At 42.3% G+C, this 14,802-nt stretch overlaps 1 protein-coding gene across 7 annotated transcripts in view; it reads left to right on the top strand.

Annotated features, from left to right (window-relative positions):
* The window catches only part of LOC115371742 (interleukin-1 receptor accessory protein-like 1), a 325,316-nt gene extending 319,384 nt beyond the window's left edge, over positions 1–5,932 (top strand). For 5 of the 7 annotated variants that reach the window (XM_030069271.1, XM_030069294.1, XM_030069285.1 and 2 more), the window contains one exon: positions 1,841–2,568. In XM_030069271.1, coding sequence (XP_029925131.1) covers positions 1,841–2,568 — 728 coding nt within the window. Of the gene's footprint in view, positions 1–1,840 lie in introns of all 7 variants that reach the window. The other 2 variants (XM_030069302.1, XM_030069256.1) reach the window with 1 other exon arrangement.
* Positions 5,933–14,802: the final 8,870 nt, after the last annotated feature.

Genomic DNA, 14,802 nt, shown 5'->3' with positions numbered 1-14,802 from the left:
TGCAAGTTTGGCACACCGTGCTCGGTGGCGCAAGTACTCCGCCGTCCCTCCTACCGGCGCAAGGGAGGAGAGGAGGCGTGGAGTGGGTTTGACAAAGCCGATTCACATTTAACCAATCAAATGAGCCCCTGTACTCGCCTTTAAAATGCGCTGCGCAAAGGCGTAATGAAAGTTTACACAATTGGCATGGAGGTCTACTGCCGCAGGCGGAGCGGAGCCGGTGACCGGCGCAGAGTGGAGGCGAGCAGTGCGGACACGTCACCAAAACCTCACAGGCAGGCTTCCAGAATGTCAGGCACATGAACAATGCAATAAATGCCGACAAAAAACACTATTCAATGCTACGATCACAATCAGCACATACATATATCTCTATATCAACTGTCCTGTCACAACTGATGTCAGATCAAAGGAGACTGGCACCGTTTGTGCTGATTGTGAGGTTTTGGTGACGTGTGCGCACTGCCCGCCTGTCAGCCAAACTTCCACTGCGTCGGCTCCGCTCCGCCTTGTGCGGAAAGTAGACATGGTTTCAGATGGCGAGCTTTTGGCGCACCTCGGCGAAGCCTTTTGGCACGAAACTGTCACTGCGCCAAACTGAATCTGTCGACACCTCCCCCTGCTGCAACGCCACTCCCATCTCGACGCACCTTGGTCTGCGAAACTAGCAAACCGTCCGCCCCTCGTGTGTCGCTGGTCCAAACTAGCTCTGCACGGGGTTCGCCTCACTGCGCCTCACTGCGCCACCCTGCGCTGCGCCGGGAAACTAGAGCCCAGAAGCCGCTGTTAGCTTCCTCTTCATCTTTCATCTTCTCAGACACACACACACACACACATACACACACACACAGACACACACACACACACAAGAGGGTGGTAAGCTCTGATTGGAAAGGGAAGCCAAGTTAATCCCGTCTACCTGCTTTTGAGGAGCTACTCTTGTCTTTGCCTCTGGAAAAAAAGGCTAAAAGCAGACATTATCTACCCCCTCCTCTCCTGACACCCAGTAGAAAACGCTAAACCAATTTCTGCACAACAAGAGCAGCTGAGCTAATCATTAGGAACATGTACGTAATATTTCCAGTCAGGCCCCACCTACCTTTTGGTGAAAAAACGCTCCTTTAAGCACTCACAGGTATTTGGCTTTGCTTTACCTGCTTTGTTTTCTGTTGTCCTGCAATACAAAACAAGTGACCCCTTCTCATTCTCCTTTATTGTACATTCCCTGCTCACAAACATGACATTCATGCTGTACATGTTTATATCAGTATATCGGTAGCTGTCTCTATTGATAATGATCAAAAATGTACCAGATTCTATCATGCAGTCATTTGAGGGTTTCCATATCATTTCATGTTATTTTTCAGACATAAATACAGATTATGTTTGTAACATTCACACCTTGGATACTGCCTGAAACTAGTTTTAACTTTTGTAGTTTGTCAAAGAAGATAGCAGACAATTAAGCACCGGGATCAAGATTTTTTTTTTTTCCTCCAGTCGCCAAGAGAGTTCTCTATGTATTTATGGTTAGCGTTTTTTTGTTTGTTTGTTTGTTTATTTGTTTATGTTTTTATCACATTTCCATTGTCTATAGCACAGTGTTGTGTGTAAAATTTCTGTGATCTAAACTGAATGTATACAAGCAGGTAGAATTAAACACTTGGAAAACAGGCCTTTTTTATAATGAGTGCATTTTATTGCATGAGGACTGTTGTTTACAGCGAGACAGCAGAGTTTGTGTTGCTTCACTTTCCCTTTGTCCAATCTTGTTCTTTCTTCCCACCTATCTGTCTGTATCTGTCTATCTGCCTATCTGTCTGTCTGTCTGCCTGTCCAGCCTACATCGAGGACGTTGCGCGCTGTGTGGACCAGAGCAAGCGTCTCATCATTGTCATGACGCCCAACTATGTGGTGCGGAGGGGGTGGAGCATCTTTGAGCTGGAGACACGGCTGCGCAACATGTTGGTAACCGGCGAGATCAAGGTCATCCTGATCGAGTGCGCCGAGTTGCGCGGCATCATGAACTATCAGGAAGTGGAGGCCCTCAAACACACGATCAAGATGTTGACGGTCATCAAGTGGCGCGGGCCGTCCAGCAACAAGCTCAACTCCAAGTTCTGGAAGCAGCTGCAGTATGAGATGCCCTTCAAGCGCATGGAGCCCCTCAGCATCTCCCATGAGCAGGTACTGGACGTCAGCGAGCAGGGCCCCTTTGGCGAGCTCCAGACGGTCTCGGCCATCTCCATGGCGGCGGCCACCTCCACCGCCATGGCGACGGCGCACCCGGACTTGCGCTCATCATTCCACAACTCATGCCACACCCAGATGAGGCAGAAACACTATTACCGTAGCTACGACTACGACCTGCCGGCTGGTGGCACGCTCCCACCGCTCTCCTCGCTAGGCAACCAGCACACCTACTGCAACATCCCCATGACCCTCATCAACGGACAGAGGCCACAGTCCAAGTCGCCGCGCCAGCAGAGCCTCGAGGAGGGCCACGCCAACAACGCCATGCTGCCGCTGCTGCCCAGAGAGACCAGCATATCCAGCGTCATCTGGTGACAGAGACGGTGCCGGGCGGGACGAACTTGGCACGGGACGGGGGTCTTTGCCGCGCCCCTCGCGTGGATCCGCACGATGTCCATCACAGGGAGGACTCACCACTGGCACTTGGACCCTGACGGCGCTCGAACCGAAAGGACCCGAATGGCACTAAAGCTACTTGCTGCTGTTGAATTTGCACCAGGATACAAAGGGGGAACCAGGGGAGGCGGGACGTGGAGGGGGTCAAACTCACTGGACAAATCGGTGATGGCAGAGTTGTTGGGTTTTTTGGGTTTTTGTTTTTGTTTTGTCCAATGAGAGCTTTTATTGAAACTGAAAAAAAAATGAAGCAAGAAGAACTTTTTTTGTATGCCTGTATAAACACTCACGTAACACAAGCCAACACCTACGATCATTTACCCAGAAACTCAAGGAATACAGGGTCCTGTACATATGTTTTCTAATTCTTTGTAGCATCAGTGTTTGGGACTTGTTTTCTTTATGTTTTATCATCGATTTGGGACTCTTTTTTATTTTATTATTATTTGTTTTGTTTCTGTTTGTATAAAAGTGAAGCAATGGCCTGTGAGATGTGTTGGTTAAACCGTCGTTACCTTTATCTTAACTTGTTGGCTGGTGTAGTTTCTCAAGCTTTTGTTTTTTGGGGGGTAAAAGTTGCCGTATTTGGGAGACGACGATGATATACGGTCAGTTTCGGGGTGGAGAGGCGGAGTTTATTTTGTGTTGGTGGTTGTAGGGTTTAAAAGATGGAATCTGGTTTCAAAAGGGACTCAACTAGATTATGCAAAATATGGAGTTCAGAGAGCGTGAAAGATTTTAAAGGGAATGGGCTGGGTTTCCCAAATCCATCTTAGCGCTCAGATCATTTCAACGTTAAAATGCTTTTGGAAACACCGAGTCTTGGCTATTAAGAGGGATATGAAGAATACTGGTGCTAGGCTTCACATCTCTCTCTCTCTCTTTCTCTCTCTCTCTCTCTCTCTCTCTCTCTTTCTCTATCTCTCTATCTATCTCTCTCGATAATATTTACTTTAAAAAAAAAAAAACAGCCTTGCTATTTACCTTAACAGATGATTATATCACCTAAAATTAATTATGTGTATTATTTTATGAAAAAAAGTCTATTTTTGTAACTGATGGATATTTGCTTAGACAAGTTATACCTATAAAGTTTCTGACAGAAGGAATCGGGAAACATAATACAGAATATTTCCAACAATGTTTTGTTAATGTGGAATTGCATAGCTCACAAAAAAAAATCTATAGAAAGTCATTCACTAAATGTCTTACCCTTGTACTGCAAGAAATAAAAAAAAAGTATGTTTGTCTTTTCATCGTTAAAAGGGGAGTTTTGGCATTTCCAGCACACCATGCATAGTGTTTGCAACTCGATAGGCTTTTGTTTCTTAGCCACGTCGACTGCATTTCACAATCATTGTAACATTAAACAGTTGATTTGGTGTGAGGACGGAGCTACAATCGATGATGTCAGTGCAGATGGAAGAGAGGAAAGCCATGGTATGAAAGCATCTTGTATCATTTGAAGTATTTACCTGGTTTCCTCCATGGGACCAAACAAGGCCGTCCAGGGCTAACATGTCATCTGTGTTACACGGTTTCCCTGAAATGACAGCTCTATGATTTGTTTTCCATCCCAGGGTCAACGGAAATGATTTGCCGGTTGAGTTATGCTTTCAAATGAAAAAATAGGGCTTTCAAGCCTCGGTTATAAACACCTTGAGTTGGCCCTGGCTGCTTGGCACTGTTGTTGAAAAGGGATGTTGGAATATAATGATAGCAAAAATGAAGAGTTTCATTCCAAAATGAGATATCTGCCATCAGAAAAAAATGTCTCCTGCACTTAAAAAAACTGTTTTTGGCTTTATGGTTAAGTTAGCAATGAAATGTTGAAGTTATTACAGACTAATAACGTTTGTTTATAAGATAGCAACATTTAATCAATTGTGTTTTTAAAATACTGGCCAATAATCATCAGGGGCTGTGGCATTTTAGAATGAAACCCTTCAACTTGAGATGTAATTAATGTTTAAGGATGACTAGAATGTATTTTAAAATGCAAACTAAACCCTGGAGTATTGTGTAACTGTACAATAGAAATGCTACTTAAAGCAAGTTAGACCAAAGCAAGCTACAGTAAACCATTCTCATGTACGAAAGGGTCCTGTTTCCCTCAGAGGGAGGCTCACATCTCAGTCGGCTCGGCAAGTGCGATTTCACAAAGTCAAATGAAACAAGAACTATCTCAAACGTGCAACGGCGACTTGTATACTTATTCTTTCTGTCCTGCAGCTGTGCCATATCATTTGTTTCGGGAAACTAACCTCGTACTAAATACTTGCAACATCATTTAAGGTAGGGGTTGCGTGTTTCATTTAGTGCCATTAAATATGCAAAAGTGACAAACAAGTAAACAATAAATTACAGTATGTTGTGTTTTCCCCTTCATTTTCCTGTGATCTTCAGTTATATTTTTTTGTTTGTTTGTTTTGGGTTTTTTTTTTTTTTCAGGTGTGCTTGATTGGAATTTGAAAGTGTCAGTCCTCTTTAGTGTATGATATGCTGACGACATAACACTTTAAATCAGGCTTGGGTCTTTTAACTTTTAGTGGCTCCATGTGTTTGCTCTAACCTGGCCAGAGTGCATCATGGGAGGGATTGGCATTCTGGGGGACAATCCTATCGGTTTGACTTCACCACGTAAAATTATTCAATTACCCAATAGTATCGATAACTGAGTCCATTTCAGCTGATTATTTGAGCCAGGCTGATTTTCTGAGTCAATCCACTTCAGTGTGTTGCACCTTTTGACCCTTTCACTAATTAACATTTGGGTTACGTTCAAGAGCACCGATTCTGCAACACTTCTGAAGGCGTTCCTTGTGCTCTGTGACGCTGTGTAAATATAATCAAGACAAAAACGTAAGTAAGATGAAGACAATCGAGCCATAATATTCATAAAAACCAATGGTCATGATTCGCAAGGCCTCTCAAAGTAGAAATACTAATATTGACTGCAGATTAACTTGTAGAATCAATGCGATGTAGACAGGAGGCTTGAGTCAGCACTTCTGCTTTGGGAAGCCATGTGAATGTGTTTGCATTTTCCGAGTGGGGCTGATATACATTTTTGTTTCATGATAAACTGAATCCTTCTGGTGACGATGGCTTTGATAACGAAGACGATGACGATGACGAATAACAATGACAAATATATAGCACAGAACTATTCCAGGCACTTTCACTACTCTTGAGAGGACATCTCTCCTGTTTCTGATTTATTTTCTATTATGTATCTGCAATGTTCATTAAAAGAGATACTGTTATTATTAATAAAAACACATTTACGGTAATGTCATTTCTCCGTGCCGTGTACTGTTGTGTGCATGCATGCATGTGGAGAGTGAGGACACTGTGTTTGTTTGCGGCTCACTTTGTTTATGGTGCGGCTGCATGGATTGCTGACAGTGCCCAGATTCCTCTTCCTGGCGGAGAGCCACTGCAGCCCAACTGCCATAACTCTGCCGTCTCCCGTAAAACCTTGAAACAACAATCAATACGTCTCCTTATTCCGCTCAGTGACTGAATCAGCCTGCCCCCCTTTTAGAATAAGACTAAATCAGAGGAGTCAATGCGCTGAGAAACACTTTGAGGCCCCCAGCGCTGACTTCTGTCCCCCCAGCAGCTAAAAACCTGGCACAGATCTGTTCCCTCGCCTGTGCCATGCCTGTAATTTTGTTATTTTGTGGTAAAGATACAGTCATCAGTTTGGTTATATTCACCTGTTTTGTAAGGTTTTAAACTTAACCCATCTTGGCTTGTGATTCAGGTCTGTTTCCCTCCAGCAGAGTCGCTTTTTTTTTTTTTTTGGAGTTAGTCCACGCACATTAGGGTAGGTACTGGGTTGAATGAACAGCCGTACAAACAAAGTGAACCTGCAATTATTTATTAGATGCACAGCATAATAAATAATTGCCTAACCTGTGGGAAAAGCATGCGGGTTCACTTATTTCCTTCCAGGAGAGGATCGACAAAAATAATAAAAATTAGTACAAAACATTTGCAGCAGCAGTCTCCAGCCACGTGCATGCAGGTTTCCCATCCAGCCAAACACTCCAGCTGCTGATTTTACTGATTACTTCCCTTTCTCTGACTGAAGCTGCTAATCAGTGCCTATGTTTACATGTGCACAATAATGCAGCCATTGCCAGTAACCTAGTGCGAGTAATAGTCTAATTAAGCCATCTGAACAAATCCCTAATTTTACAACTGCCCATATGAATACCTTTCACATAAGTGGAATATTCATTTTACTTGGAATTGAAGTTTGCTTGGTTGTTTGTTTGTTTGTTTGTTTGTTTGTTTTTGAGGGGAAAAAAATCCTATTTATGCCACAATCACAGTATATTACCTAAACAATTACCAGTAGAAAATCATTCATCCATTCTTTCTCTATAATCACTTATCCTAATAAGGGTCTTAAAGGGGTGAAGAGCCAAGCCCAGAATGCAAAAAAATGAAAATCAATCATCTATATTATTATTATTATTATTGTTGTTGTTGTTGTTGTTATTAAATACTAATTAAGCCGTATTGCCTTTACTTTTTCTATTTTTACTTGTTTTCAATGCCTAAGAAAGCTGCACAGACGGTTCGGCCCTCCAAAGCCTGCACACTGAAGAAGCCCTGAGGACCGAAACATCTGTCCGTGTGCTTCCTGCACTGGAAATGACTAAAAATAAATGAATAAAAATAGAAGAATAAAAAAGTGACATGAACTAAGCCTGACTGTTGTCCTCTGGAGTGCAGACCATTTGTTCTACTTGACAGGGATGTTTCATGAACCAAAAAATAGAGCCGGGTGTTTTTTAAGATCTTTTACCAAAACCATTTAACTGCAGCTTGAGAAGTGCAGCTATAGAGTGCACATGTCCTAGGTGGCAAATAAAATCAGTATTCCACATATGTTTCTGCTGACTTCACCTAAGAGCGTAATAGCATAATAGCATTAATTCAATCACAGAATGTTGTTATTAGTGCCGTAATTGAATTATGACTGTATTTCTGATATGTGTGTATACATGGCCACTGACACCAGATGCTGTAGTGGTTGGCTGGAATGAAAACATGCATACACATGCTCTCCATGGCGTGTGGTTTGCAGACCAGTGGGCTGCAGCCTCCAAATCCATGGTATGCTCTGTCACCATCAAAAGCTCAAACATTGGATTTCCAAGTATGAGAACATGCCTTCAATTCCAAATAATAAAAAAAATAAATAAAAAAAAAATGTCGAGAAAGCTAGTGGTGTGGCAGCTGTGTTTCAACATTGGATGCTGTACTGCCAGGGCTTTTTTGGGGGGGATTTGTTTGAGCCTCCCAGAAACCACAGCGAGGTAATGAGAACAAAATCTGTGCTGCTCAGGTGAAAAAAAAAACAAACTATAGGTGTCAGTTTTGTTATGGAGTTAGACTGCCTTTTCCCTGTAGTCGGTAAAGCAGCTGCATTGTGCTGTGCCACGTCTCCATTCCTCGCGCTGCACCTCCAAGTGAAAGAAAACACAGCTTTTAACAGCCATCTTATTTTGCTGTCACCACCGCTACACAGCAGCGAAGCGGGCCGACATGCAAGTGTGTATTCAAATCACCCGTGCATATGTGAACATAGAAAGTCACCAGATGTTTTCATCAGAGTTGAAGTGTCACCATATGGCGTGTGTGTGAGTGTGTGTGTGTCTGCAAAAAGAGGGAGTTCCTCCGCTTCTGCACTTTCCGATTGAAATCATTTCCACTTCATTATGGTGTCATGCCATAATGAGCTCCCCAAACAAAAGTGTGTGAAGGAAAATGGGGAGACATTTGCTCTGCAGTCAGAGCGGATATAGCTACAACACACACAAGCGCGCGCACACGCGAGTTTTTGTTTCCTCCTCTCCTGCAAACACAATGCACTGTCTACACAAACACACACACACACACACACACACACACACTGGTGAGCAGTATTACTCACTCTGGCAGGTATACCATGCCCCTCTACGTCCCACAGGGCCTTGTTACTTGGAACTGTGTGCTCTGTGCCCTGTGTGACATGTCTTCCACTCGAACAACCAGGGCAATTGTCTGTGCATGGGTAGGTGGCAGTGAAAGCAGTGTGTCGGTCTGTGTGTGTGTGTGTGTGTGTGTGAGAGAGAGCAGGGAGAGATAGAGAAGAGGCTGATACAGGCAGGTGCTAACCCAGTTTTGGGGGTAATTCTGCGCTCACCCTGGTTCAACACTGCATAATTGTGCATGCATCGGAAGTGGTGGAGGCAATGTGTGTGTGCGTGTGTACATGTGCATGTGTGTGTTGGAAGCACAGCCCTCCCTGGCATTGTATATCATGGATCACTGACCAACCCACCCGCTCAGTGTTACTTCCTGCAAGGAGCTCCATCTTTAATCATTTATTATTTTACTGTTGTATAAGGTTGGCTGGGATATTGATTTGACTGTGGCTGCAGTTGGTGAATTTGCCCGTATCTTTAACACATCAAAAATGACTGCAGTGTGCGCAGTGAATTCATTTAAGCCTGTTCTAATTAGAATAAAAAGTCAGAACATTGAATTTGGCACTGCTGTCAATTTGTGTCCTCCAATTAAAAGATATGAGGGGAGAGAGAGAGGGAGAGGGAGCTGAAGCCAAACGGGCCTCAGCCTCAGACATTTCAAGTGAAACGCTGTCATCTGCTGGACAGAGTTCACGCTGCACCTCAGTCGGCCGTGTCCCTCGCAAAGCATGCTGGGAGAGAGGGCTCAAATTTGAGGCATTATGGAGAAGCTGGGGTGACACACACACACACACACACACACAAAAAGAATAGCACACATCTTTTGCAAATTGCACTGGTTGCTATCTCACAATTGTGAGACGAATAAAGGGCTGTGCATTTTCCCCTCAAGACTTCACTGCCATTACATAAACTGCTGCTATTACTTACAAAGCACTTTGTGCAGAACCAAAAGGTGCAATGATTTTGTATTCTGTGAATAGTCTGTCATTCACAGGATGGATATATAAGCTGCTATACTTTGCCAATCTGTATGAAATTCACCAACGAATTTATTCTAAAAAAGATGGCACTTCAAAACCTCCTTCTTTTTGTCACCACTGCATGCCACAAAACACAAAGCTGGTGCCTTCCATCTTTGTCCTCTTGTCTGGCAGTAGATCTGGAAGTCAAATATAAGTGACTGTAGGAGTCCCAGTTGACATCCATATTCATTTAAAACCTTCATATATTATTCTTTTTATGAGGGCATCACTTTCATGCTGTGTCAGGATGATAATGTGTAACTAAACCAGTGATCTGCTATCATATTTGTGTAATTTTATCTTAAAATGTTTGCAAGGATCATGAATAGTGTGATACTTTCTTGTTGTTGAGACACGTTTTGTCTTTGGATATTTTATATCCTGTCTGCACCTTTGGTCGAATGTCTGTTGAGGCACAGCAGTACTGTCTCTGTTTTCTGCCTCTGTAATAGACAGTTAAAGTCACAGGTTATTCACATTAGGCCATTTTTTCACTTCTTTTCTCTGAATGGCCTGGAAAGGAACTTCACACCTTCCTTGTTCCAGTCACACACACACACACACACACACACACACACACACATATATATATATATATATATATATATATATATTATTTCTTTAAAAATTAACCCCAAATTACATCAGCGTTGAGCTCAATATTGATTGAAAACCAAAACTCATCCAGAACATTTTGAACCAAATTTATGATTTTCACTCAGTAGTTTCAATTCAATAGTTTTCCTATAGAAACTTGAATGAGTATAAGTAAAAGTTTCAGTAAATAAAACCTGAGGTAAATGTTGATGTAATTTGGGGGTAAATTCAAAGAAATTTCAAATCCGTTTGCCAGCTCTCACCTACTTACCATTAAATTCACACCCATTAAATTCCCATTGCTGACGGTGTCAGAGGGATGGGGTTTCAAACATTTTTCCAAACACACTTCATAAATATTATGGCATCAAAAATAACTCCCAACACAATTTTCAACTTTTATTTTTTGTTTGCAACTAGACATTATCTTTGCCAGTTTTCATTTGTCAGGCAGCACACTACTTAGCTAGTTAAATATAGCCTGTCAAGATAGTTTGACATTTTTCTACCATATTTTAAAAGTTGCAGGGATTACAGCGACAATAAACTGTTCAACCAGTGTCATAATTTCTTCTGGCAGGTGTTTAAATGTTTAATTTGGTGTGTAATGCTGTGTGGATGCTGTTAAAGCAGGGTGTATTGTCTGAATTGTTGTATCATACAGAAAACTATAGTGCAGAGTCAAATGCCAGGTGGTTGTATAGTTTAGGAAATGATTGTAGATGTTATGTTGCACCAGTTTGTGGCCGTGCAGGGAGCAGTTTAATAAGATCAGTGACTCGTCTGTAACTCGGAGGTTTTATGTTTCAGACCCCCAGGAGTGATGTTTGTGTTTTGAGATCCAGCTCTAAAAGGGAGCTGCAGTGATCTCAGACAAGCTTAGCCGGTGTAGCTGAGAGGAATAAGCTGTTATGCAAATGCTCTCAGATTGTGATGCTAATACTCGAGGCTGAGCCAAGGCGTCTATTCTGTCTTGAAAACCAGCATCCAGAGGAAAATCAAAGCCCCGGGAGAACAAGCGCAGGATCTTGACTGAGCATCCACTTATTGTAATAACTGGGAATGAGAAGTTGGTAAGTTTTAGACTTTGATGGCAGACTTTGCCTTTTCACAGGAGAGAGCCGGTGGCCTGAGGTGAGACCGAGGAGCTCCCCGAGAAGACAACACAGAAATGTCAAGTGGGTTTAAAAATGTTTTGCACGTCTGACTTTAGCTGTAAATGAAATGTTTTCCCTCTGAGGTGCTTAAATGAACTGGTATGTGTGAGACTAATGCAGGAGTCAGGATGTATTTATCAGGTCACAGCGCCTTAGATAGGTATTTATTTGAGGCTACCTGAACACATACTTCTCCTGTTCTTTATGCAAACTATCACTTTTTACAATATCTTTAAGCACAGGTACATTAAAATATACTAATTTGGTTGGAGTATAGTCTGCAAAATTTAAATCTCTGTACATGCCTGTGAATAATATGCCTTTTTTCATTATGTTCTATATCAGCATCCATAAGGTGCCAAAGTTCATTTTGAACATTTTGGACATTTTGGTTCCTCAGCCAAAATGTGTCTGATTATTTTTCTAATGTCAAATAGGACACTGTCAGATTAATAGAGGCATTTCATGTATTTTGTGTTTAGATTCCACTGAAAACCACTGTGAGCAATCAGTGGCTGCCTTGATATTTTACCAACAGTGCTGTCCTCTGTTTTTTATGGTCTGCTGTGGCCCTCAATGAGTGGGTTTCAGCACATAGCTCAGTGCAAAGCGTGCTGGAAAGAATACACAATCACTTCACATATTTGAATGTCAATGCTAATGCTGACAGCAGTGTAAAATAAAATCAAAAACTTAGACAACAGATTTAAGAAGGAAAAAATACAACTGGAAAAAAACATGATGCAAACAAATTAGAACAACAATCATAATCATAATGCATTTTATTTGTATAGTGCTTCCTCATACACTTGACAGTGAAAAGATAAAAATCTCATAAAATAACAGTTCAACAGAGAAAATAAAGCAGATCAATTAAAAGAAACAGAGAATTTAAAACAAGTGGATAATTATAGAAGAGAGAAGCAAGCCAGTAGTGTTGTTGCAACAGGGAGCGTCAAACTGTAGTTACACATTAAGCTTTGTCTTCATCGCCCGCCCCTCTCTGTGTAATTTGTCGTCTCCAGGTCTTGTTGTGCCACTTTTGTCCACTAGGCTTCCCCTGTGTTTCTCAGCACTACTCACCTGTTTCCTGTCTGCAGTCAGCCCGGCCCGGCTCCTCCCTGCTCCAGCTGTTCCTCATTACTAATCAGCCTTCAGCGCTGTCACTTACCCAGAGAGTCCTGAGCAGATCGGCTGCTCTGCTTCCTCACAGCCTCTCTCTCTATCTGTCTGGCTGCTCTGTTTCGCTTTACTTTCACTAAGTTACTCTGCCCATCATTTGTGAAGTTGACTGACAAAAACCAAAACCTTGTAGGAGCTCACCAAGTGATGTGAGGCTGCCTCAGGAGGAATAATTTGGAATATCATTTTCCTGTGTTATAGACCTTTTTCAACTACAGTTCTGTGCCATGTAAGGGTAGCACAGCCTTTCTGTGAGCCGGCATGAACAATAGCCGGACCCTGGCTCTTGTTCAGACTGCAGGCAAATTGGATTTCTCAAATCAGATCTTTAAGACAGACTCTCTGCACTGTTATTTGCAAGTGATCAGATGGGATTTGTTTGTCCAGTCATCACCATCTGACCTGCATGGGTTGCTGTGGTTACTACATATGCTGCTGATGTGGTTTTCCAATGTGGAAGTATGAGAAATGTCCAGAAACCTCCCCCCTGAAGTGTCAGCAGCGTCTGTTGTTCTCTGTGCCGTTCTCCATGACACTCTGCTAGCAGCAGCATGGATTCTGCTCAGCCACTCTGATGCACTTCCATCACTCTGGATCTGACATCGTTACTGTGCGTCACCTTGCAAGTGATGCAAAAACCAGTTTGAGTGTGGACTCAGATGCAGCTGCAGAAATCTGATTGGAATCGCATTTCAAACCACCTTTAAATATGGTTTGGATCAGAAAAAAACAGAATTGGCCTGGCAGTCCTCTGTGAGAAAGGTCTATTGCCAGGTAACCCACCAACAACTCGGTTTAGGAGGAAGAAAAATGCCTCTACACTGACACACAATGGTTTTGAAGGTGTGTGTATGTGTGCTTGGATTTGGCAACACACAACGTTAAGGAAGTAATAGGTGAGGAAAATGAAGATAGAGCCCCCTGCTTCGTTTTCAAGGTGCAAAAAGTATGTTCTTCGTTACAAATCCATAACCATAATTACCATAACAGTTGATGGTGATGATCAATACCAGGCACTCAACAATTACTTAACCAGCTGCTGAGATTTTTTCGATTTCAGAACTGGCTTTCTGGCCTGTACTGTTACGGAAGGAAAAACTCCCCACCTACTGGGATTTCAGGATAATCACTAACACGTTTTCAGCCCACATGTGTGTGTCTGCCTAAGGCCAGCAAATGCGGTACTACTTGTTTTGATAGCAACATTGATGAGGCATTTCAGATGACGTGCTGTTTGAACACGAACGCAAAACGAATCTTCTGGCATCGCACTTGCACAGGCCTCCAGTGATCCATCTCTAAACTCCTCTGAAAACAGTCCCTTGCACAAAGCGATGAGTGTTATCTCCCCTAGTGGCACTTCTTGTCAAATTGAGCTTCAGTGGTGCAATTTTCAAATTGGTAGGGATCAGTTCTTACTCCTACATTGCCTCCTGAAGCAGTGATTTGCCGGCATCGCTTGTTATTTCAAATTGTGACTTTCCAAATTGCTTGTGAGATCAGTGGAGAGAATGCTCAAATTTCTGAATTGCATTATATCGCCTGTTCCTCTTGGGTCTTGCTTCACAGTCCCATCACACACACTTTATTTTTTTCTGCAGCCAGATGCTCTGCAAATTTGCATTAGCATAAAATATTTAAACTAGGTAGCACAGGGAGGTGTTTTAACATCAATTTAGCATACATTTCTGGCATTTTCCGATTTGCCTTGGTCCAACAAATCTCTGTCTCTGGTGTTCCATGTTGATTAAAACAAACGCTAAGACTTGGCTAGATTTAGACAGATGGAGGAAAAAATCAATTGTGGGGAGGCTTAAAGGTGAAGTGTGTCAGTAACTTGAGCTCAGCTGTGACCTCTTGTCTTGTCTATGGAGAATGTATTTCGAAGCACAAAATACATTAAATGTTGTTTTTAGAAGATTTATAACATTTAAATGTATTTATTTACATTGACACTTAGGGATTTAGGTGGCTTACAACATAGGGACAGGTGTTGACCTGGGCACTTAATGCTACAATCTTCATGTCAGTGATGAACCAAGGGACTGAAATGCTGAAAAATATAAATATAACTTAATCTACATGAAGAGATTTACCTCTGAGCTCCACCATATGTAACCCACACACAGCCAAACACAAATATTGCTGTATCCAACACAGACAAACAAGTCAATAAATCAAAACAATCAAATATAATGAAAC

Source organism: Myripristis murdjan, chromosome 2 (assembly GCF_902150065.1).
Source record: "Myripristis murdjan chromosome 2, fMyrMur1.1, whole genome shotgun sequence".
Classification (NCBI taxonomy): Eukaryota; Metazoa; Chordata; class Actinopteri; order Holocentriformes; family Holocentridae; genus Myripristis; species Myripristis murdjan.
This window is presented reverse-complemented; position numbering and strand designations above follow the sequence as displayed.